Genomic DNA, 25,427 nt, shown 5'->3' on the forward strand with positions numbered 1-25,427 from the left:
CAAAGGGCATGACTCTTGTGGACTATGAACCTTCAATTTTTTTGTTTGTTTTGATAAAGTTTTATCGGCTATTTGGTTGGTCTCCAGACTAACGCTCTTAGCGCAATAGAGCTCTTAGCACAATAAAGTGGACTAACCTATCATCTTTTATCTCATGGGCAGGTCAATTACAACTCATTCAATGAGTAATCGTAAATATCACTAACCTACGTTGTTCTGACTTTCTCTGGCCAAGGTCTCCCCATACTACAATGGAAACAAAAGTAGTGTGGATAAGTATAGATGTATAGTAGATAAGCGAGAAGGTGGCATGAGGATAAAAAAATAGTTCAAGGACCCATCTAAAGAATTGCATGTATAAAAAAAATAGTGCGTTATTGCTTTTTGTGTTTTTTGGTAAACTGCGTTATTCAACTGTTTGTGTGATTGGTGACACTTGCTCAATTAGGCACTTCCCGCACCATGGTTACCAATCACTACCAAAGTCTCACTAAAAGTTTTTTTACTTGGTGACACTTGCTCAATTATTTCATATTTCATATGTAACCGAAACCAGGCCCAACGGGCTTACAGAAAACTTATAAACTACTAAAAGACTTAACAGAAAAATGATGGACAACCTAACTGGTACTGACCCTGCTAAAAAGGAGAAAACCAGGTGCCAAGAGGGGTTAATGATGAAACTGAGGACGAATTCAAGCGAGTTGATCTTGAAAGGGGAACAAGTCTAAGTTTGATAGTGTCTTTGATTTCGGTAATGAGAGTGTCTGATGTTCTCTGGACAGAGGAATGAAGTCGAGCGTTACGTTCCCTCCAGATAGCGTACATTGACGCTTGATAGAGGAGTCGAACTATCAGAGTGACGTGAGGCTCTGAAGAGGGTCTGGTCATCCACATCACGATCGCGTCATAGGTATTAGGGGCCTGGAGGTTCGCTCGAGTAAGAAAATGGTTCCATATAGTGAAGCTATATATGCAGATGAAGAACAGATGCTCCCGAGATTCTTCATGGGTAGAGCAAAGCACACACGATGCAGGAACATCAAGACACCAACGCCTCATATTCCAAAAGTTAATGTAGAGGCTATTTGAAAATTCTGGATATCTATGGATTGTTTGGTCTAGACACTACCTCTTTCGTTATTCTTCTTTTTGAAAACATCACAAGAATTTTAGTGGATAAAAATGTCCACCTTACCTCGTCACTTTGATTCTTACCAAGCATATAGGACTTGTATTTCTCGTGATGGAACAGAATAGGCGAAGTCTAGGGACGATATGATCTGTTTTTTTTTCTTAATTTTTATCATATATTTATCATATTAGATTTGCATTGGCCTATTATTATATGAAAATATGCGTAAATAATACATTTACAAATTAATATATATATATTATATAAATTGACAATTTATATTTTACCATTTAAATAAATATAATTTCATATTTATGAAAATATGTCAATTCATTAATCTAGTAAATTTGATGGAATAACCCGTAAATATTTATCGTATTAGATTTGCGTTAAACTATTATTATATGAAATATGCATATACTAATATATTTACATATTAATTTATATTTTATTTATATATTATATAAATTGACAATTTATATTACACCATTTAAATAAATATATTTTCATATTTATGAAAAATATGTTAATACCTTAATCTAGTAAATTTGACGGAATAGCCCGCAAAAGCTTTATTATTTTTCCATTATAGTTATGAGGAATTTGCCAAATATGACTCAAAACATGATTTTAAATAGGCCTGGGCATTCGGGGTCCCAATCGGGTTTCGGTTTTGTCCAATCGGGTCTCGGTTTTTCGGTTTTATCAAAATCAGCCCCATTCGGATTATATAAAAATTCGGTTCGGGACCGGTTCGGTTTTATCGGGTTCGGATCGGGGTTAGTAAATCTTCAAAGAACCGGTACAACCCGGTGTACTTTCGGGTTTTGGGTTCCAACCGGTTCTTCGGTTTTAAAGTACTTGATTTAAGTAGTAGATAGTTATTGTAGATGTTTAATAATATCTTAGTGTATTTTGGCTACATATCAGGAATTGAGATCATGTTTGGTACAAGTTCTTTTTTGGCATTTTGAATGTTTCGGGTTCTATCGGATATCCATTTAATTTCGGGTTCGGTTCGGATAATACCCATAACCCGAAATACCATAAAACAAGATCCATTCGGTATATATGTCGGGTTCGGATCGGTTCGGATTCATTTTCATCGGATCGGGTTCGGTTCGGATTTTTGGGTTCGGTTTATTTGCCCAGCCCTAATTTTAAATGCAAAAGTATATCCAAACTTGAATCAATTACAAAAGTAATCCAAAGTCTTGTGAAATTACAACAGCCCCTTATACCATCTATGCTAGAGCATTATCAAAAAAGTATATTTGTACATCAATCTACATATACCAAAAGAGTGTTGAAACGCTTTAACATGTATAAAACAGCTCCTTTTAGCACCTGATAGTCATTAAATCACTTAATGTCGAAAATGATCCATTTCGACCATCTGAGGAAAATGAAGAAATATTTGGTCCTGAAATTTCATATTTAAGTGCAACTGGAACTCTCATGTATCTTTTAAATTGCACAAGACCTGATATATCATTGCTGTCAATCTTTTGGCAAGATTTAGTTCGTCTCCTTCTCGAAGACATTGGAATGAAATTAAATATGATATTTCGATATCTCCAAGGGACTATTGATTTAGGTTTATTTTATCCTAAAAACTCTAAAGGTCAAATGATTGGTTACGCAAATGCATGCTATTTTTCAGATCCACATAAAGTACGATCATAGACGGGATACGTTTTTCACAATCGGAAGCACCGCTGTATCCTGGCGTTCTCAGAAACAGACACTTGTGGCTACTTCTTCAAATCATTCTGAAATTATTGTACTCCATGAAACAAGTAGAGAATGTGTATGGCTGAGATCAATAAATCGACATATCCGGTCAAGTAGTAGGATTAGTGAAGATACAGTCCCAACAATTTTATATGAAGATAATGCGGTTTGTGTTGCTCAAACAAAAGAAGGATATATAAAAAGTGATAGAAGGAGACATATACTTCCTAAGTTTTTTTCATACACTCAGGAGTTCGAGAAGAATAAAGAAATTGAATTAATGTATGTCCGCTCATGTGACAATGCTGCTGATTTCTTCACAAAATCACTTCATACCTCGGTGTTCAAGAAGCATGTCTATAATATAGGAATGTTGCACTTACAAGACCTATAAAACTGTTCAATCGAGGAGAGCATACGCAGTTGTACTTGTTATACCTTGATATGGTTTTTCCTAAAAAAAATTTTAAAGAGGCAACAAGGACGTTAAGCCAGAGAAAATAACGACACCGATCAATAAGAAAGAGAAAGTGTTACAAACGTCAAATAACACAGCAATACGAAGAGGAGGAGAGGAGAGGCGACTCAATTGTTGAGTTTGTAAACAAATGTAGGATCTGCTGTCACTATTTACACTAACTTCTACTTTTTTATCTCTATATAAACGAATGAAGTTATATCATTGTAACTCGCATCTTACATCTTTTTTTTCTCTCTATATTAAACTCTCTCACTCGTATATTTATCATATATCAGTATTATTTTTTTCCTGCGGTATAAAATTTTGTCTCTATTAAAAATTTTCCGATGTAATAAAATTATAAGTATTTTTACAACAAAAATCAGATTAATATGTTCGGACTACTAAAGTTGTTAATGAAGCAATAAACAAAAAGAATATGTTAAAAAGAGAAGTAAAGTATAAAAACTAAAAATCAAAATACGTTGGCGACTTTATAGCACCGCCGATGACTATACACTTTAGAGCATTGACTTTGAAGCAAAGCCTACCTGTATAGTATATCAAAACACAGCATTAATCAGTCTCTCTCTCTCTCTCTCTCTCTCCCCAAATCAAAACAAAACAACGTTAAATCCCAAATCCTTCCTTGGTTGAAACCTCGTAAAGGCAAAACCTCTATCCTTTCTCCTCACCGAGATTCGTCCTCTCGCTTCATGGGTCTGTTCTCCAATCTTCGAGGACCCAGAATCGGAGCTGCCCACGACGAATTGCCTCTAGCAAATGGCTCTTCTTCTTCTTCGTCGTCTCACTCTTCATCAATCAGGCGAAAGCTGTCGAATTTATTACCAATCTGCGTGGCTCTGGTAGTCATCGCCGAGATCGGGTTTCTGGGTCGGCTCGATAAGGTCGCTTTGGTCGATACGTTGACCGATTTCTTCACTCAGTCTCCGTCGCTCTCTCAGCCTCCTCCGCCGAGTAGATCCGAGAGGAAGATCGATGTGGTGGGGACGGAGAAGATCTGCGAGGAGTGGTTGACGAGAGAAGACTCGGTGACTTACTCGAGGGACTTTGGTAAAAATCCAATCTTTATCTCCGGTGGTGCCAAGGTAATCTCCATTGGAAGATTGATTGATTAGTCAACATGAATTAAAAGGAATAACGCAAAAAAAAAAAAAACAAAAAAAAAAAATTGAGGCTTTGATTGATCATAGAGAGTAATTTGTGAATTGTGGAGTGAGAATGAATGGTTTGTTCCCATCTCTTATGGATGGATTCATTTACATGTTTGTCTCTCTTTTTATAAATGTTAAGATGCTACTTCTTGTTGATGGGTCAATTTGTAGGACTTTCAATCTTGCTCTGTCGATTGTACATTTGAAGCTAGCGCAGGTAAGACACCAGATGCTACGTTTGGATTTGGTCATAAACCTGAAACTCTTGGCATAATCCGTTCCATGGAATCAGCTCAGTACTATCCTGATAATGATCTCTCACAGGCACGACGGTGGGTAAGCACAATCTTTAACGTTTTCTTCACGACATTTTTTTGTGTACAAGATGTTGTTATAAATGGGCTGACTTTTTTTTTTTATATATATTCTTTGTTTCATCAGGAGAGGTTATGATGTTGTGATGACCACTAGTCTTTCATCAGATGTTCCTGTTGGGTACTTTTCATGGGCGGAGTATGATATTATGGCTCCAGTACAGCCTAAGACCGAGAGGGCTATTGCAGCTGCTTTTATTTCCAACTGTGGCGCTCGTAATTTTCGGTTGCAAGCACTTGAAGCCCTGATGAGGACTAGAATCAAGATTGATTCTTATGGTGGTTGTCATCGAAACAGGGATGGAAAAGGTAACATAGAGATTAGGAACACTGCATGATCAACGAGCTATCATTTTGATGTCTTTTGGTTTTGTGAAATTCATATAGTTGACAAGGTTGAAGCACTCAAACGCTACAAGTTCAGTTTGGCTTTTGAGAACACCAATGAGGAGGATTATGTCACTGAGAAGTTCTTCCAATCTCTAGTTGCTGGTATGTTTTAGATTCACTGTCTTTCTCTATGAGCATATCTTAGAAACTCTTCTTTGGTGAGCAACTTGTTCAACGTTTACTCTTCAGGATCTGTCCCTGTGGTTGTTGGTGCTCCGAATATAGAAGACTTTGCTCCTGCTTCCGGCTCAATCCTTCAAATCAAGAGTATGGAAGATGTGGAGCCAGTTGCAAAGAGAATGAAGTATCTCGCAGATAACCCTGCTGCTTATAATCACACACTAAGGTCCATTTCTTTGCCCTCAATGATTGTATCTGTGTGTAAATAACTTCTTCTTGAAAGCTTTCATGTTTGTGTTTTGATTTAGATGGAAGTACGAAGGTCCTTCAGATTCTTTCAAAGCACTTGTTGATATGGCTGCTGTGCATTCTTCTTGCCGTCTCTGCATTTTTCTGGCTACGAGGATCCAAGAACAAGAAGAGAAAAGCCCTAGTTTCAAGAAACGGCCTTGCAAGTGCACCAGGGGAGGATCAGACACAGTTTATCATGTTTTTGTTAGAGAAAGAGGCCGTTTTGAGATGGAATCCATCTTTCTGAGGTAAGAAAGCTTTACCTAACTTCCCCACCAAATAAAAAAACACATGATGTGATTATGTTTTGACTGAAATATACCAATACAGGGGTAAGAATCTGACTCTGGAAGCTTTGGAATCTGCGGTTGTGGCCAAGTTCAAGTCATTAAAACATGAGCCGGTGTGGAAGAAGGAAAGGCCTGAAAGCTTAAAAGGAGATAACGAGCTTAGAGTACACAAGATTTACCCGCTTGGCCTCACGCAGCGACAAGCTTTGTACAACTTCAAATTCGAGGGAAACTCGAGTCTAAGCACTCACGTTCAACACATCCCTTGTGCTAAGTTTGAGGTTGTCTTCGTGTAGTTTCATTCTCAAAGATCTATTTCTCGTCCTTAGTTTTGAAGGCATTTCTCTCTGTGTTAAAATCGCAAAAGTGCAAGAAACCGATTAGAAAAGACAACGTCATTTAAGTTATGACACTGGTTTGTTTTAGGCAAGAGATTTCTCTGTGTAAATCATTCGGACATTGCAGATGATTTGTTGTTGCTTTCTTGGTGCATAGATGTTTGAAGTTTTAGATGAATTTGATAGTTTTTTTTATCTCTTTAGAGTTGGTTGATTAACCTTTTAATATTTTTCATAGGTTTATGTTTAAAAAAACCACTTCTCATTAGGAAAATTGTCAATTTGTATCCCATCAATAAAAATGTAAAATACTATGCAAATCTCTCTTATTAGAATAAATAATAGAAACACTTTAAACTTTTGTTTGGCAACATAAATATCAGTTAAAGAAATAGCGTTGTTTGAAAACATGAATAACAATATATTAAAGATAAAAAGCAATGAGATTATGTTATCAATAAAAAGTGAAAATTCATTATATTATGAAAACTATATATATGGGCAAGTTTTAAAAATATACGAAAATGATTTGCCCAATCTAATTACCTAAAAACATCTTTGTCTAAAATAATCATAAAAACAATTTAAATTTTACATACATATTTCAAATCAAAATATTAATTTAAAATTAATTTATATCAAAAATTGATTTTACTAAAATGTTTTTATAACCATTATAAAAATGTTTTAAATATATTTAAGAAAAATACAATACAAAGCAATTTCAAACACCAACGTAAATTATGATTTTATATTTAATATTAAGTTTTAAAAATATAATATACATGATTATTTATATGATAATACGTATAAAATACTATTAATTATATAATTACTTATATGATGGTAGGTAAAAACACACGATTAATTATATAATGACACATATATGATATCTGATAGTGACATGAAAAATAAATAACAACATATTTTTGCAATATTATATCTTCTATCTTATTAAAGTAGAAGTATCTTTGGGAATGTTTGGAAACAAGAATAACATAATTAAAGAGAAATATAGTGTTGTTTGAAAATATGAATAGCAATATATTAAAAAAACAATTAATGGGCTTATGTTATTAAAAAAAAATTGAAGACCATTATATTTTTATAAATTATCTGTTAAGACCAGATTTAAAATATACGAAAAATGACTCATTCTAATTACTTTTTTTGTGCAACTGGTCCAATATAATTAACAAAAAACATATTTTGTCTAAATTAATCATTAAACAAAATTCAAAACAAAAATTGATTCAAAAATATACATGTATTCAAAAATTGATTTTGGCTAATTTATTTTCCAATAACCTTTATAAAATTGTTTTCAATATATATAAAAATACAATACAAAAGAACTAATAGATTGAGTAAACATTATTTATTTTCCAATGACCTTTATAAAATTGTTTTCAATATATATAAAAAATACAATACAAAAGAACTAATAGATTGAGTAAACATTATTTCTAATTTTCTTATGGACCACCGAAATAGAATTAGGTATACAATACTAGAAATAGCTATAATATTTGGGTTACAATATCAAATAAACGATGAAACAAAAAAATAATATTTGTATTACAAATACAATAATAGTCAAACAATAATATATAACGGGACCATAATTTTTAAACTCCAACAATTACCAATTAGTTATAAATTTATAATGTTCTTACAAATTAAAGCAAACACCCGTGTAGACGCACGGATCAAGATCTAGTACTGTATTAACACATGATCCAATTATATATTTATGAGTGATTTGTTTCTTAAAAAAAATATTATTAATTACCATATATTTTGACCAATAATTATTAGGAGAAATATCCTAACAAAAGCATAAAATTATATTTACATAACGTATAAAATAGTTGACAAAAAAAACATAACGTATAAAATATATGCAATACCTTTTTATTCGCTACTTGAATATTTAAGACTATTTTATAATTATAAAAACAAACGGATAAACTTTAAGCAACACTATGCATCTAGACTCTATGATTTTTAGAGAATCAGAAAAAAGAATTTACAAAAGAAAAAAGACGGAACAAAAAATATGTGAGGTAATTATTTCCAAATTTCAAAACTTAGAAATATTATTCGATAAAAAATTAAAATAGTAGAGTAAATATTAGGGGTGGGCGTTCGGGTACCCGCGGGTCTATTCGGGTTTCGGGTTTTCAGAGTCAAAGATTTCAGCCTCATTCGGGTATTTCTAAGTTTTGGTTCGGGTTCAGTTCGGATCTTTGCGGGTTCGGTTCGGGTTCGGATAACCCACTAAAACTATTTTAAAATTTTGAAATTCATTATATACTTAAATTTCTCAAAATCTATAAACAAAATAATATATTACATACAAATTTGAATAACATATGTCAAAATACCTAAACTTAACATATATTTGATTTGGTTTGAATATTTGGATAGATAATCAATAGATATTTCAAGTATTTTTGGTGTTTTGAGTATATTTGAACTATTTTAGACATTTACTTTTGACTATTTATATATATTTTCAAGTATTTTGGATAATTAAAAATATCTTATATATTCTGGATGTTTTTAATAGACATTAAATCTAAAATATATTTATATAGAGGTTATAGAAATCTATTTCGGATACATTCGAGTACCCGAAATATTTCGGTTCGGGTAGGGTTCGGTTCGGGTTCTTTAGATACCAAAATTTTAAATCCGTTCGGTTATTTAATCAATTTCGATTCAGGTTCGGTACTACTTTTTTCGGGTCGGGTCGGTTCGGTTATTCGGATTCGGATTTTTTGCCCAGCCCTAGTAAATATCGTTAAAAAAAAAATCAAAACAAATATTTGAGTATCTTAATTAGTTTAGAAACCGAATAAAAACTATAACGAACTCAGTTAGTTTTTTTTCGCGCAATCTCCGACTCATATACTATTAAACAAACCAAGGAGAACCTCATTATTCACCTGATTGAAGTTTTTTTATCAAACGAAACTCTCCTCTTGGATTTTCAAATTATGAGTAGAAATCAGAATCTTCAAGAGATCGCAAACCGTGTATGATTTTTATTCTTTATCTGTAAATCCTTTAATATTCATCTTACATTGTAATTTGTATCATGGTTCCCTCAGTTTATTTCTCTATCATGTATGAACTCTTATATATCAATATTAATAATACAATCAGGTTGACGTCCGAAAAAACTACTATGCAAATATTGTAATAAATGGAGAGACGTATGATCCAATTATATTATTAATTACCTTATATTTTGACCAATACCTATTAGGAAAAGTATCCTAACAAAAGCATAAAGTTATATTTACATAATGTATAAAATATATGCAATACCTTTTTATTCACTACTTGAATATTTAAGACGATTTTATAATTTTAAAAACAAAGGGATAAACTTTAAGCAACACTATGCACACTGCATCTAGACTCTATGATTTTTAGAGAATCTGAAAAAAATACAAAAAAAGAAGACGGAACAAAAAGAGGATCTGAGGTAACATTTTCAAATACTAAAATCAGAAATATTATTCGATAAAAAAAAACTAAAGTAGTAGAGTAAATATCGTAAAAAATCAAAACAAATATTTGAGAATCTTATGTAGAAACCGAATAAAAACTACAACCCAACACAACAACTATATTAGTTAGTTTCTTTCGCACAATCTACGACTCATATTTAAACAAACCAAAGAGAACCTCATTATTCACTTGATTGAAGCTTTTTTGTCAAACGAAACTCTCCTCTTGGATTTTCAAATTATGAGTAGAAATCAGAATTTTCTAGAGAAGACCGCAAACCATGTATGTGTTTTTTATATATTTTTTTCTCTGCAAATCCTTCAATATTCATGACCCTTCTCATTAGTTCTTTTCAAACTTTGTTTCAGATCAAGGACGAAATCGAAAGATGTATTAAAAAATATATGAATTTGGAACAAACCATTACGTATATACATGAAAAATACCATATTCATCATGTTATCACTAGCGCAAGTAAGTAAACAATCAAATTTGATCTCAATTTCCCAATCTTTTCCTCCTGTAAAATTTTGTTTTTGTTAGCAGTTTGGGAACGTCTTCAAGAAGGTAATCCAGATTTCTTCGAAGAATACTACAAACGATGCGAAGTTGCTCGTCAAATAGCTGCATTCAACGACTTGCTTGCTCAACAAGTAGACCTAATGCACAAACTTAGAGAAATTGAGCTTAGTAACGTTGCACCAGGTAACTAATAATAGTTAGAACACTATTATGTTTCTCGTTAAGTTTATTACTCAAATCGTTTTATGAAAGACCTGATTTGTGTGTCTTTTTGTAGTAACACAACTTCAGCAACCTATTGATCAATTTCATCATCATAATGATCAAGTTAATCATCACCATCATCATCACCATCAAGATCATATTTATGATCAGTGGATTGCATCTAATGATTTTGCTTATATAGAGAACTCAGTCTCTTCTCTCATTGACGCGTCATGGATTGCTGCACCACCACAATCAAATATTTTTAATTACGGTACTGATTTTCAAGATATGATGAGTATAGAGCAATTCACTAGAGAATTAGATCAACAACAACAAATATTGCAACTAAAATCTCAGCAACCAGAACATCTAACAGATCAACAAGTAGAATATTGTCCTCAGAAGCATGATTATACGACATTACCTGTGCAACAAGTGCCTGCTCAATCTCTGGCTTCTTTGAACAGTCTTGATTTTGGTAAACTAGCTTTTTAAAAAATCTTTTCACTCACATACACATACTACTAAATATGGTTTCTTTGTTTTTTTCTCTTGAAGCAGGTGATGGATTAACCAACAACAACGGCTCAACAGCAACAACAGGGAGTGGTGCAACAAAAGAAATTCGCAAAAATAATCAGTAATGGTCTAAATGACCTTTTCTTGTTTCCTTTTTCTTCTTTTGGTCTGTTCCTTTACTTCAGAACACTTATATGAAATAAAGGGAGCTGACAATAAAGTGTAGATAGATATTACGGGAATGCATATTTTTTCTAGCGTTTGTGGGAAGAATTAAAGAAATAATCCACAAGATTTCTGCAAGATATTTTTTTAAAAAGAATTAGTGTAATATTAGCAGCAAAATTGAGAGAGAATGGCCAACTTTACCAACGGTGGTGTTTATTTTTATTTTATTTTTTTTGAAACACACCAACGGTGGTGTTACAAAATATGTTTTCTACTAGAAAACGGATGTTAAAGAAAACCAGAATACAGCTGGTTTTAAATTAAATGGGTAAATTTGGTCTAATCTTGTGGTACAGTTTTAGTTCCAGACTAGTATTTAACAATAACGAAATTCCTACATCGGAAGAAACATATTGTGTTTTAATGTATATAAAAGTTACAATTCACGATTACTAGACTTCGAGCTTAGTAACGTTAGCTTGGATCCATGGAGACATAAAGGTGACGAAACAATTGGGTCGGGGGTTTGGTTTGGTTAGAGGAGGATTATCTACTGGCTAAGAAAGGAGTTCAGCGCCTGAAATTGAGCTTAGGCTTGCATGCTAGGCCTCTTTTAGTATCGTAGAGCGGATGGATTATTGGACACTGGTAGTCTGAACCAACTATGACCCGGTTCCAATTGGACCATCAAAGGTTTTTCTAATCTTAATTTATGGCAGCGGGGAAGCAAATTGCTTATTTACATTTATTTCTATCCAAAACAAAATCTTAAGAAGTTTCTTGTCTTTGTGAGACGATCAGAAGAATTCATCAAATCTAGTCTTTAGTTTTTGTTATTGTTTTCTTCTGTTCGGTAGGTTATAATTTTTCTGAGTTGTTGGATTTCAAGAGTGAGGTTGGGAACAATGAATAGCGTTGCTTCTTGGTTCCTTAGCGTTCTTGCTCATGGACTATTATGATAGTCGAGGGGTGGATTAATCTTATCGTATATTCACAATGGCGAGTCTTCTGTTTATAAAGGATGATGAAGGAATTATATTTTCCTAATGAATATGAAAAAACTTATTTTGACCTTACTCCCCATTAAAAACTTATTTTGACCTCAAGCATCCAGAGACCAACAACATCACAAAATCATTGATGGTCACCAAATTCAAAAAGAAGTTCTTAGCAATCAGCGATCACAATATGAGCTGTTAGGTTACAAGAGTGACGCTGGGACAAGGGCAGTGCTTCTTGGTTCCTTAACGACCGAAGATGTTTTGCGAATTTCAGAAAACAATGGTTACAACATGGAAGACAGAAGTTCAGAACAAGGGTTTTCAGTGTTCTGTTCCTTTTTTGATAAGCTTGTGGTTTCTTGAGATACAACTGGTCTTATATATGTGGTAAATCTTCTGCTTAAAGGAGTTTGATACAGATGTGTTAATGGCTGCATATGAACCTATTCTCATCTAGTAGACTCCCATCCAACGCTTTGTTATTGTTGTTCCACATGTCTGTAGTCTCATGTGTGTTTCCCCTCTGAGCCAAAGTGCGTATCCTCGAGAGATGGTTTAAGTGTGATGCCAGCTTCACTATCTGGAATTATTCAAATGCATGATATCATTGGAACAATCACTCTCTACTTTCAAAGTCCATTAATGACTGGGGTCGTTTGGGGACCTCTGCTTGAGTTTGTTTGTGCCTCAAAAACAAATTGAGCGGACAATGTGATGCAGAGTTATCATGAGAGCAATGTCCAATAAACATACTATCTCCATGGAGGTACAAGATTAGCCAAATGTTTGGTCCTACTTCACCGTAACTCCCCCTCTCTTAGTGACTCAAGGGTGAAACGCTGTCGTAGGGAGTTTAATCAAAATGATTTCAAGTTACTTAATCCCACATCGGAAGAAACAAGTTTTCCCTTGTTATATATATAAGTTTAGCTCACAACCACAGTACGTCGAGCTTAGTAACGCAGGCTTGTGATCCAAGTGGAGACAACAAGATGATGGGACACTGAACCGATCTCTTTGGGCCGGGTTCGGGTCAGGCTTTCTACTGGCTTGCCCATTCCAAGTTGGGAGTTGAGGGTTCGGATTCAAGCGAAGGCTTGTGGTTCGACCTCTCTTAGAGCGGAGGAGACTGCGTGAGGCTGGTTTCACAGAGCAGCGTCACCTCCCGCTTTCAACGGTGGAAGGATCACGAGCCGGTGCCTTCCTAGCCCACTATGACCCAATAAGCCGGCTCCAATCGGACCATCATCTTTTTACTTTTGAAATGGCTGTTCTTCATGTGAGAATCTTAATTTCCGTTGATGCCTTGGGACATTTCATTTTTTGAGGTTATTCCTTCATATAAACATTTGTTTATTATGTAAGAAAGCATACTTCTTCGAATTGATTGTTTGAACTATGAATTCATCTGTTTTATCGTATAAAAACATGTTTGAACCAATGTTATCTTCTGTGTCACGAAAAGCTGAAAAGGAACATAATCTAATCAAATATTTATTCAGTATTTATCTAATACATTTGCAAGATCGGTGAGATTTGATTATTGGTTAGAATCTAGCTTTCGGATACCGATTATCACCCATTACAAACTGAACGATGCAAAGAGTCCTTGTGGAAATTGTTGTGTTGCTTGCCTGGGAGACCATAGAAAAGGACTCTGCTGTTATGATGGCTCATCACATAATCACCGTCATCCTCACTGTCTCCTCTTACTTTGTGGGGGTAATCAGATTTTGATTTTTCTATTTACATTTTATCGAAAGGACTTGTTGAGATTGGATCCTAATTATATTATACTTAGATGGAATTGCTTGGGTAACAGGAAGCTTGTGTTAAGTGAACGAACTCAAGCCTGTTTCTGTATTTCATAAGGGCTATACCTTACTCTATAAAATTTTCAGTATTTGCTTACTTGTTGCTGGCTTTGTGCCTAGGTGGTTTTACCTTTTGAATGGGAAGTGAAAAAAAATCTGAACATATTAGATCAAAAGGGATCTGTAGAACAACTGATATTATTCATATGCAAACATTTTTTTGAATCGGATCAATCTTTTTTTTTTGGGCAAGAATCGGATCAATCATCCTCGCCATTCATGACATGAAATTTTTTGGATATGACATCAGCGAAAGATGCATAGATGTACTTTGGCTTCAAAAGGGATATGTAGAACAACATATATTGGTGGTATCTCATCATTTGTGCGATGATCACAAGACAGCTTCAAAACAGAGGAAAAGTTGGAGAAGACATATAAGATCAGGTAAACCGTCAAATATATCCCTTATATACTAAAGCATAAGTCACATGACAAATCAAAATTTGCCATTTGGATTTTATAAAATTTAAGAAAAAAAAATCAATTAAAACAAGATAATTTTTAGAAAAAAACACATCCTATCAACAGTTTCTCAAAATATTCCACGACCCACGATCTTATTTCTTCATCCCCATACTCCTATATCTCTTAAATTTGACAAATGGGGGAGAGGTTAAACTGCACGTCAAGTCTTTAACTTTCATTGCTCTCCATGGTCTGTAAGTTTGTAACGCAAGAGAGGTCCTGCTCTCCACTTCTCTTCAACTCGATTCCATGGTCTATTCATATACTCCACGGTTTCAGCTGAAGCTTTCTAGAAAGAAGGGAAGATGAAAAGCTTGAAAGTTGTTAGATTTTCAACTTATAGTTTTCAGGTGAGTTTTAACGTTATGTTGATCATATTTTCATGGGTTGGTTATATTTCTTTGGATAATGGCAATATACACATGATCTCAAACCAGGTTCAGAATAGCTAAAAATAAAATTCATTTTGATTAGGAAAATATGTTACTCGGCTAGATAATTATCCTTCCCTTACTCACCACCTTCACGAAAACTACACCTTTAATCATGTTTGGTTTGGATATAAATCCACGTTATAACTTAATATGAACTCATGTAAAGTCCATTTTCCACATTGACTGCTTTGCTCTTAACTACACAAGAAGAAACATCTCGCACTTGTGCTTTCTGGTTGACTACCTATTAAGCTATTAATTAGTTACTCTATATCATCAAGGAGCTGCAAAACCACATGTGAGTGTCATCGCTAATTCACATGATCATATTTCTTCGGTTATAATGTAAGTGTCAGTAAAGAATATGACTATGATTATGTAAGTGTCAATAACTCTGGTAAGGTTTACTTAGTTCAAGTGTCAATTAGGAACATATTTTTCGCAATGTCATTTCAGTTAGTATTTACTCAATGTTTTAGTCATTTATGTAATTTAGATTTTAAAAATATAGCAGTATACATTAAATAGTAAAGATCACCTATTCTCAAACTAAAGTATAAATAATTTTGATTACTTAAATTATTTTTCATTGTTATGGACTGATTTGTTTTCAAAGAATTATGTTTACATGCCGACTTTTACTGTTTTTAATGATTTAACTAATTTGTAAGATTATTTAGATGTTGAATGAATTACTTGATGTAAGAAGCCAAAGACATATATTGTATACATCATGTTAATAAGAAGAAAAATGTACTGAAAGAAAGAGCAAGACAGAAGTAAATTAAGAAAGCTTCAAATTACCATTTTGTCTAAAACTAAATAATTTATAACAAACGAAAGACAAGTTAGCATATTGGTTCAGACTTCATCATAAGTCTCTTCCAACCACACGTTCTGTTCCCCTGTAATGAAGTTTAACAAGATTTTAATGTTTAAAAAAAAAGAATTTATAACAATGTAACTTTCTTATATGTTTGTGGTTAATCAGTGATAAATATGTTAATGTTTTTATAGATAAATGTGTTTATATTTTGTAAAGATAAATGTGTTACCGTTTTTATATTTATTTGTATTTTCTTTGGCTAAGTTTTATACATGTAACTTTTAGTTATGTGTACATAATTTGGTTTTATTTACACCAAAAAAAATTGATTATATTTGTAAACAAATATTATCTCAGTGCGTAGCACTGGGTCAACACTAGTCTATACTATTAAAGCAGAATCCCTATTAGGATTCTGCCCTTACTTTTTAGAATTATTTACAATGTTATGCCATTTCTTTATTTGAAAATTTTAATTATTTTTGTCACTTATTAATCAACCAATCAGCTGCTCAAATTTTAAATTATTCAGAAATCCCACACGAAACGGAAGCCCATCGAATCAAGTTACGGTGACAAATTCAAGGTCCATAGAATCTATACATTTGGAACTCATTAATATTAACTATACTAAACCTATACGACAAAAAAACTATACGACAAAGAGCTTTTTTGGGTCAAATTGCTTATGCCTAATATATTATATAATATTCTGGTATACAAAAGCTATGACAAGTACTCAAGAAATCACTTTGCGATATTTACAATAACTACATCTTTCTCGATCAATAACCTGGAAGCTCTTTAGAGTTTATAATAAATCTATCAATTAATGGCTTTCTAATGGTTATTTACATTGTTTTAAACAATATAAAAATATTAGGATTATATCGTTTTCGTTTAAAGAATATCATCAGTATATTCCTTAACTAATACCGATTTCTAGCAAATCTTAACATGCTCATAATTTTATTTAAAAATACTTTCCAAAATTTGATGGATATTAAAATCCATGATCTTAACAACTTCATTATAGATTGATTGATGTCAATATGAATAATAATAATAATAATACAGGCCGATTTTAATGTTATACAAAATAATAAACCAACAAGAAGACGACCATATATATTGAAAGGAATTATATTTGAAATTTCTGGCGGGTTGGGTCCACAACCCGTTTAAATTATTTTAAAAAACTTTAAATTCATATATATATTAAAATTTTAAAAATATAAAATTTAAATAATATATTATATAAGTTTGAATAATGTATGTCAAAATACCTAAACTTTACATATAGATTGGTTTGGTATGAATATTTGGATAAAAACAAATGATATTTCAAGTATTTTTGGTGTTTTGAGTATTGTTTAGCTAATTTAAACATTTACTTTTGGAAAATTTCAAATATAATACATATTTTGGATACTTTTTATATATTAAATTTAAAATAATTAATATATTTAAGTATATAAATCTACTTCGGATACATTCAGGTATCTGAAATACTTTGGTTCAGATCATATTCGGTTTCAGTTCTCTGAATACAAAATTTTTGAACCCATTCGGATATTTAATCTATTTCGGTTTGGTACTACTTTTCGGATTGGATTTTGTTTGGTTCTTCAAATTTGATTTTTTTGCCCAGCCCTAACCAAAATAGTCAAACTGAAACCAAATACAAATTCATAGATAACCGAACGGTTTATATATCTTAGCTTTAAAAAAACAAAAATTGAACCAAAACCAAATTTTTTTTTGGATTAACCCGGAAATACTCCCGCGCTTTTAAAGCGCGGATCAAAATCTAGTAATCTATTAAAAGGGGGAGTACAAATTTAAATTACCACTTAGTTTTGCAAGTTATTTACAATGGCATGCCACAAGTTATTATTTAACTTACCTTTTAGGATTCTTTGTCTTTTCCTCTTTAATTAATGCATTTCCAAAATCAAATTCTAGCTAAAAAATCATGGAAACAATAATTAATAAATCTAACTTTTAGTATTATTTGTATTTTCCTATTTTATTATATATATGTTCTTGGAAATAATTAATTATATATATATATATCGTAATTAAATACATACATTATATGGTAATTATTTTACTAATTCCATATAAACATAATAATTAATTACATATTAGTTAATTTACCTTTTAGATTTTTTTCTTATTAATTATCTACCTAGCTTTAACTAGTTAATGAACAATATTGTTTTAAAATCTATATAATTATATTTTTATTATATATAAGTAATAACTAAAATAAAAGTCACATAAAAAGAACCATTTATATAATATATAGATTAATATATAAATATATTATGTTACATATATTTTCATATAAATAATAGTCCAATGTAAATTTAGTATGATAAATGTTGAAATTAGAAAATATATAGCACCATATATTTAAAAAAATAAAAGTACATTTGATCCATAAAAAAATACATTTGTACCGGATATACGGATCATATTCTAAAAATATGGATGATACAATTGATGGTTAATAGATAAAATAAAATTATAAAATATAAAATTATTGTGTTTAGAAATGTCATATTAAAAAATTATTTAAACGGATAAATTTTAAAATATAGATTATCGCTTATACAAATAAATATTTATTTATAAAAAATAAAAACAAACATCCGTGCGGGTGCGCAGGTCGAGTTCTAGTTTTGTTTTTAAGATGAAAGTTATGCTTATAAGATATTTTAATGATTGTCAGAAATATCCCATATATATTATTTGTGAAACATTACAACTTCTTTTTGTAGCCACGTGTCATCACTAGGATGATTCTTAGAATTATTAGAGAAATATGTTGGTCCATCTAATTATATAATAAGTTTTTTATTAAACTAACCATAAATTCATTATTAATGTCATTTATTATTTCCTTAAATAAAGATTACGGAATTGCCTAATGTGGCTAAAGTATATATGACAATTAATGATTTTGAATAATAAATATCTGATAAAAAAATAATGTATCTTCTATCAAATTTGTTTAATTTTAAACTATTAAAATAATTTAAAAAAATCACAATAACCATATTATAAAAAATTTAGATTTTTCTGTATATGTTATATTTTGAATTTTAAAAAATGACTATAAATTACTAAAACTGTTAAAAGTCTCACATTCAAATTTTGCGATCCATGGTTTAAAATTTTTGTTATGACAAAATAAAAATGATTACAAAATCATATAAATAAAAGTCTAACTTAATTAATCATTAAAATTTAAAATATAAATGTATATATATCATTCTAAATTAAACTATAAACCATATTGAATAAATAAATATTTTAATTTCAAAATTTACTTTGAATAATTATTTTTGATAAAAGTTTTGAACTAACATTGATAATTTTTTTTAAATTATAAATTACTAAAATTATTAATCCCACAATGAAAATTTTGTTATCAGTAATTTAAAGTTTTTGCTATTAAAGATACACATGATCAAAAAAATATACGAGTAGAAAGCATCATTTAATAGACATTAATATTAAAAATATAATATGTATGTTAATATCATTTAAATTTAATTACATATCCTATCAAATTTTTAAAAAAATTGTTTGGATTAATAAATTTGATTTATACATTCGTACTAATTTAATTATATATGTAATAGTTACTGAGTTTTAATTATTCAATATATATTTATTATTTCATAATATGTAAGAACATATAATACATAAAATAATTTTTATATATAATGTTTATCCCGCGCAAGGCGCGGATCTTAATCTAGTGTTACATAAAACTATCACACCTTGGACTATGTTGTTGTGTCTTTGGATGGCAAAAATGGTGTGCACATATTCAAATAGCACTTTTAGCATCGTTGTTATTGATGAAGTAAAGAGAACAAATTCTTTCCAATGTTGGATAAAGAAAAGAATAGTAAAAAAATACTAATCGCGCCAGGTAGGGGTCGAACCTACGGCCTTCTGCTTAGGAAACAGACGCTCTATCCACTGAGCTACAGGCGCTTGCTTGCTTTCCTTATACAAAAAACTTAATATATAAAATGATCTAGTACCATGTAGTATGTGTGGTTTAAAAATAATTTCAGAAAAAGGAATTAAATAAAACTTTAAAAATAGAAGATAATCTTCTATTACATTGTACGTTCTAGCAAGTATTAATGAAAAATGTACGATGTTCTAAATAAGGGTTTGTAAAATAGGCACTGACAAAATTGTTATGTTACTTAACCAAAAATAAAATAAAATAAAATGTTATATTATGGTTTTATGATTGGCCGTTACGGTGTTTAAGACAAACCGGGTTTCCGAACCAAGTATCGTATAATTAGAGACGTGACACAACATTACACAACGGTGGGTGGGCTTATTAAGACAGCCAAAGTGGCTGTGGGGTCACTCTTATTTGGATTTTCGAATCAAACCATTTCAATCTTCTTCCATTGATCAATCATCATCTTCTTTTCTAACCTCAAAATCAAATGGAGATCAAGCCAGGTTTGTCCGCTCTTGTCACCGGTGGTGCCTCCGGGATCGGTTAGTTTTCATCTCCTTCGATTTACGTAACGTATGATTCCCCCTAGTTGTTGACACGTGTGAGGTGGTGATTGAATAGTTCAAAATATATGTGTAGGTCGAGCTCTCTGCTTGGCTCTTGCAGAGAAAGGAGTTTTTGTAAGTGTGGTTGATTTCTCTGAGGACAAAGGCAAAGAGACTACCTCTCTTGTTCAAAAGGCCAGTGCTCGGTTCCATCCTTCTCTAAACTCTCCTTCTGCTATTTTTATCAAATGTGACGTCACCAATAGAGGTAGTAAGCTTATGTCCTTTGAGCTGAAAGAATTTTACTATTGTGTTTAGTGTTTGTATTGAGTCTATTGAAAAATGAGAGCAGGTGATCTCGTTTCTGCATTTGACAAGCACTTGGCCACATTTGGAACACTGGACATCTGCATTAACAATGCTGGGATTGCCAATCCTGTACAATTTGATAAAGATGACACTGATGGATCTAAATCATGGAGACGCACCATTAATGTTGATCTTGTTGCAGTTGTTGAATGCACACAACTTGCTGTAAATCTTCCCTAGACCTCTTTTTATTCTTACAATCTTCAATCAATAATCTTTTTATTGCTTTTGTTGTGTAGATCAAAGCTATGAAAGCCAAGAAAAAGCGTGGAGTTATCATTAACATGGGCTCAGCTGCGGGTCTTTATCCATCGCCCTTAGATCCTATCTACTCTGCTTCCAAAGGTTTTGTCCTTTTACTTGCCTGTTTGTTGTTTCTTTTCATATGAATAGTTTTTTTTTTTTTTTTTTTTAATTCCATTATATTTTACATTTATACAGGCGGTGTCGTGTTATTCACTAGATCATTAGCATATTTCAAGCGTCAAGGGATCCGCATCAATGTGCTTTGCCCTGAAGTAAGAAGAATCACTCTCTCAAAATGTTTGGTTATTTATGCTCTGTTTGGCTGTTTAAATTGTATAATATGCAGCATATGATTAACATAAGAATTGTCAATGCTATGGAAGTTTGTATTATTCGTTTTCTCTCATCAAATATCTGAGTTTTACTTCAGAAACATATGCCGTCGATGTTACAACCAAAGTAGATGAGTGTTGCCTAAAGTGTTGGTTCTGCACTTGTCTTGTGCAGTTTATCCAGACGGAATTAGCTGGAGCTATTGGTGATTCCTTCCTTCACTCACTAGGCGGTTACATGTCTATGGACATGCTCATTAAAGGTGTGTGCATATCTGATTATACTTCAGACTTATATATATTAGAGATCGGTATGGTTGATTGGTTAAGTAAAATGTGGACTAGTGCAGAAAGAATTGGAACACAATAATGCTATTTCATGGATTGTCTAAGCTACACCTTATATTAATAGGCTTTGGTTCATATGAGCGACCATGCATTGCAAGTTGTTCCGTTACAAGTCTGTCTGAGATCAATATAATACTGATATTAATGAATGTGGCATCTTTATTATCTCTAAGGTGCTTTTGAGCTTATAACCGATGAGAGTAAAGCCGGCGCATGTCTATGGATTACCAACCGCAGGGGTTTGGAGTATTGGCCGACTCCAATGGAACAGGCAAAGTACTTGGTTGGTTCAAGTTCCACCAAAAGAACTTCCTTCAAAGTAACTTCAAATATCAAACTTCCTCAAAGCTTCGAGAAGATGTAAGTTAAAATATATTTATATCTACTCTTAGACTACACATACTGATGCGTCTCACTCTCTCTCCTTCAGAATTGTACATACCTTGTCTCATAATTTCCGCAATGCTACCCGCAATGTACGGACACCACTACGGTTACCCATTGGACCGCACCAAGTTCTTCTGAAAATCATCTATGCTGGTGTCAACGCAAGTGATGTAAGATCTTTTTTCCTGTCCAGGGTTTTGTTTTGTATGGCTTAGTACACATAACACGAGAGTATATCAGTCTATCACATAGTTTAGTTGTTATTAACTGATATATCTGGATGATTGACCTCTTGATTGTTTATAATATTCTCCTTGTTGTAAACCATGAGCAGGTAAACTTCAGCTCAGGTCGTTACTTTAGCGGTGGCTCGCCCAAGCTTCCTTTTGATGCTGGATTTGAGGTAACTTTCTTTAGTTAAGTTCAACTTCTCCAACCTTTAATTTATATTCTAAAATTCTAAATTGTTTCACTTTGTCAGGGAGTGGGACTAATTGCAGCAGTGGGAGAATCTGTTAAGAATCTGCAAGTTGGGACTCCAGCTGCCGTTATGACATTTGGAGCATACGCGGAATACATGATAGTATGAGAGTTCTCTAAACCATTTGAGATTCTTTGAAGGCTTCAATGGTAATGTGATCCTGTCTTTTGGCGATTTAGGTATCTTCTAAGCACGTGCTTCCTGTTCCAAGGCCAGATCCAGAAGTTGTCGCCATGCTTACCTCAGGATTAACTGCTTTAACCGCCCTTGAAAAGGTCTTGATTGATCTACTGAGGAGCTTTGTTAGCTATCTGCTTGTAATCATTCGAAACATGTGTGGATATGCAGTCTGAAAATTTCATTTGTCTTGTGGGATTAACAGGCAGGACAAATGAAATCAGGTGAAACGGTACTTGTGACTGCTGCTGCAGGAGGGACTGGACAATTCGCAGTCCAGGTACTAAAATATCTCTAGTTGATTCTTTGATAGTTTATGTTATGTAATTGTCTAAAGTATCAACCTGTAACCTTATCATGTGTTGTTTTTAATTATTAACCATAACATTCATCATTTCCCTTTCATCTGTGGAAGTATTAAATATAGATTTTGTGAGATTCTCTATGCAGCTTGCAAAGTTAGCAGGAAATAAGGTGATTGCTACTTGCGGGGGATCAGAGAAGGCCAAGCTATTGAAAGAGCTTGGGGTGGATCGAATCATAGATTATAAAGCAGAGGATATCAAGACGGTAGAAACTCTAGTTTATATTATGTTATTAGTCTATGTGGGCTAATAGAGAATTAATATTCATAACTTTCACAGGTCTTGAAAAAGGAGTTTCCAAAGGGAGTGGATATCATATATGAATCTGTAGGTGGTCGAATGTTTGATCTGTGCTTAAATGCTCTTGCTGTTTACGGACGGCTCATTGTGATTGGAATGATCTCTCAGGTTCTGTTTTATTAACAATTATGTCTGTACATCAGTTTTTTTATTTATTTTAAAGTAGTATAGATATAACTTGATATCATCTCTTCTCAGTATCAAGGTGAGAAGGGGTGGCAACCTGCAAACTATCCGGGGCTCTGCGAGAAGATTCTTGCAAAAAGCCAAACCGTGGTATGTTGAGATTCTCTTGAGTCTCTGCTACAATATTGATTTAAGAAACTCATACTGGTTTACTTGAATTGATTTTGTTCTAACTGAATATTGTTTTGCAGGCGGGTTTCTTTCTGGTGCAATATAGTCAGCTCTGGAAACAAAACCTTGACAAGTTGTTCCATCTCTACTCTCTCGGAAAGCTCAAGGTAATAACTAAGCTTAAGTGTGTTACCTTAAACCACACGTTTCTTTTTGTTTACATTTAGTTTTGTTCACCAAAGTTAATAACTCGCCTTTTTGTTGTTGTCACCTTTGGTAGGTTGGGATTGATCAGAAAAAGTTTATAGGTCTAAACGCTGTTGCAGATGCTGTTGAGTATCTGCATTCCGGTAAAAGCACTGGAAAGGTAATATAATAAATCCTTTTTCAAAGCTTAGAAACTTAAGTTTTCATGAACATGGAAACATACCAGTTTTACAGTAACATGAGGTTTTCTTACTTTTTTAGTTATGTTCCAAATTTTTCGCAGGTTGTCGTTTGCATCGATCCCACGTTTGAGCAGACAATATCTAGGCTGTGAACAAAAACATGGACAATTCGAAATCCAGTTTTTTTAAGTAACTAAAAAGGTTGTTTAGCTTTACATTTCATTGACCAAGTGTGGGGAATAAGTTGTTTAATCTCATGTAGACTACGGTTAATAAGCTTTTCACGATTTTCTTTGAACGAAGCTCATCATACTAAAACCATTATATATTCCTTTCGAAGTTCGTAACCATCGTGATCCTCCATTATATTTTCCTCGTCGTCATTCTTTCTCATGCAACAATGGAACAACATGTGAATCCATCGTGTATTCTATGCCAAGCACCATTGGAAACTAGAGACCACTTGTTCTTTAAATGTGGCTTCTCTATGTAAATATGGAAAGTAGTAGCAAAATTGATTCTTAAGTAATAATATAAGACAAACTGGAATGAAATCGATCCTTTCAGGACCTTTAAGTAAGACACCATTATCTGTTTTGAGCTGTGTGTTTCAATCAATTATGCATATTAACTTGAGAGAAAGAAACTCTCATCGACAAAAATACTAGGCATAGGCTGCTTTGAGTAATGAGAATTAATAGGAGATGACGGCTAAGACTAAGAAGATGGACTTCAATTCTGGTTTGGCATAATATCTGTTTATTAAATTTTTTTTAGCTTAAAATAGTATTTTTAACTTGTCATTCACTCATATGTAACACTTGATGTGACCAAAGTACTTTGATCGAGTCCTAACACGTTTCATTTTTTTTATTTTGAAACACTTGGTTTGAAACACGTCCTAACACGTTTCATATTAGATAGTTTTCTAGAGAAGAAAAGTAAGAAAAAAGTACATATTTGCATTCACTTCTGGCGGACTAATGTTTTCATCTGTAGTGACAAAGAAATGTCAATAATGTTGTCACTCATGTCTTTTCCCCTCACACAAATCCAACGGCCACAACACAATAATTATCAGAAAATTAATAGGAGATGACGGCTAAAAGATCACTACAAGAAAACATAATCTTAACGAGGGCGGTTTTCCTCGTTATTTCGTCGTAAAAGAGGCTTTACGACGAATTAGCGAGGAAACGCGTTTGCTCGTTACACGTCTGTCGTAACACATATTTTCTCGCTAATTCGTCGTAACTTAGCGAGGAATATATTTCGTCGTAGAGACGAAGTAGGGCTATTCGTCGTAAAGACCACGTCAATATTCCACGTAAGGACGTCGC

At 32.7% G+C, this 25,427-nt stretch overlaps 3 protein-coding genes and 1 non-coding gene across 4 annotated transcripts; 3 read left to right on the forward strand and 1 right to left on the reverse strand.

Annotated features, from left to right (window-relative positions):
• The first annotated feature begins 3,870 nt into the window (after positions 1–3,870).
• Positions 3,871–6,459, forward strand: LOC106301123 (putative fucosyltransferase-like protein). Its single transcript, XM_013737449.1, has 7 exons — positions 3,871–4,438; positions 4,676–4,836; positions 4,946–5,187; positions 5,266–5,370; positions 5,458–5,614; positions 5,697–5,927; positions 6,010–6,459. Exons 1-7 carry the CDS (start codon positions 4,046–4,048, stop codon positions 6,263–6,265), a joined length of 1,545 nt encoding a protein of 514 aa, XP_013592903.1. The 5' UTR covers positions 3,871–4,045; the 3' UTR covers positions 6,266–6,459.
• Positions 6,460–10,006: 3,547 nt separating this feature from the next.
• On the forward strand, positions 10,007–11,337 carry LOC106299273 (protein hunchback). The gene is made up of 5 exons (XM_013735387.1): positions 10,007–10,111; positions 10,198–10,303; positions 10,373–10,534; positions 10,629–11,036; positions 11,117–11,337. The coding sequence occupies exons 1-5, from the start codon at positions 10,070–10,072 to the stop codon at positions 11,200–11,202; spliced, it is 804 nt and encodes a 267-aa protein (XP_013590841.1). The 5' UTR covers positions 10,007–10,069; the 3' UTR covers positions 11,203–11,337.
• An 8,452-nt stretch (positions 11,338–19,789) lies between these two features.
• TRNAR-CCU lies at positions 19,790–19,862 on the reverse strand. Its single transcript has one exon. It is a non-coding gene; the product is annotated as a tRNA-Arg (tRNA).
• Positions 19,863–20,218: 356 nt separating this feature from the next.
• Positions 20,219–24,420, forward strand: LOC106296350 (zinc-binding alcohol dehydrogenase domain-containing protein 2-like). Its single transcript, XM_013732466.1, has 18 exons — positions 20,219–20,393; positions 20,491–20,664; positions 20,749–20,930; positions 21,005–21,110; positions 21,207–21,283; positions 21,519–21,606; positions 21,865–22,051; positions 22,122–22,248; positions 22,413–22,481; positions 22,560–22,661; positions 22,739–22,834; positions 22,942–23,016; positions 23,187–23,306; positions 23,381–23,509; positions 23,600–23,677; positions 23,779–23,865; positions 23,979–24,065; positions 24,189–24,420. Exons 1-18 carry the CDS (start codon positions 20,339–20,341, stop codon positions 24,237–24,239), a joined length of 1,890 nt encoding a protein of 629 aa, XP_013587920.1. The 5' UTR covers positions 20,219–20,338; the 3' UTR covers positions 24,240–24,420.
• The last annotated feature ends 1,007 nt before the right edge of the window (positions 24,421–25,427 follow it).

This window comes from Brassica oleracea, chromosome C6 (genome assembly GCF_000695525.1).
Source record: "Brassica oleracea var. oleracea cultivar TO1000 chromosome C6, BOL, whole genome shotgun sequence".
In the NCBI taxonomy this organism is placed as follows: domain Eukaryota; kingdom Viridiplantae; phylum Streptophyta; class Magnoliopsida; order Brassicales; family Brassicaceae; genus Brassica; species Brassica oleracea.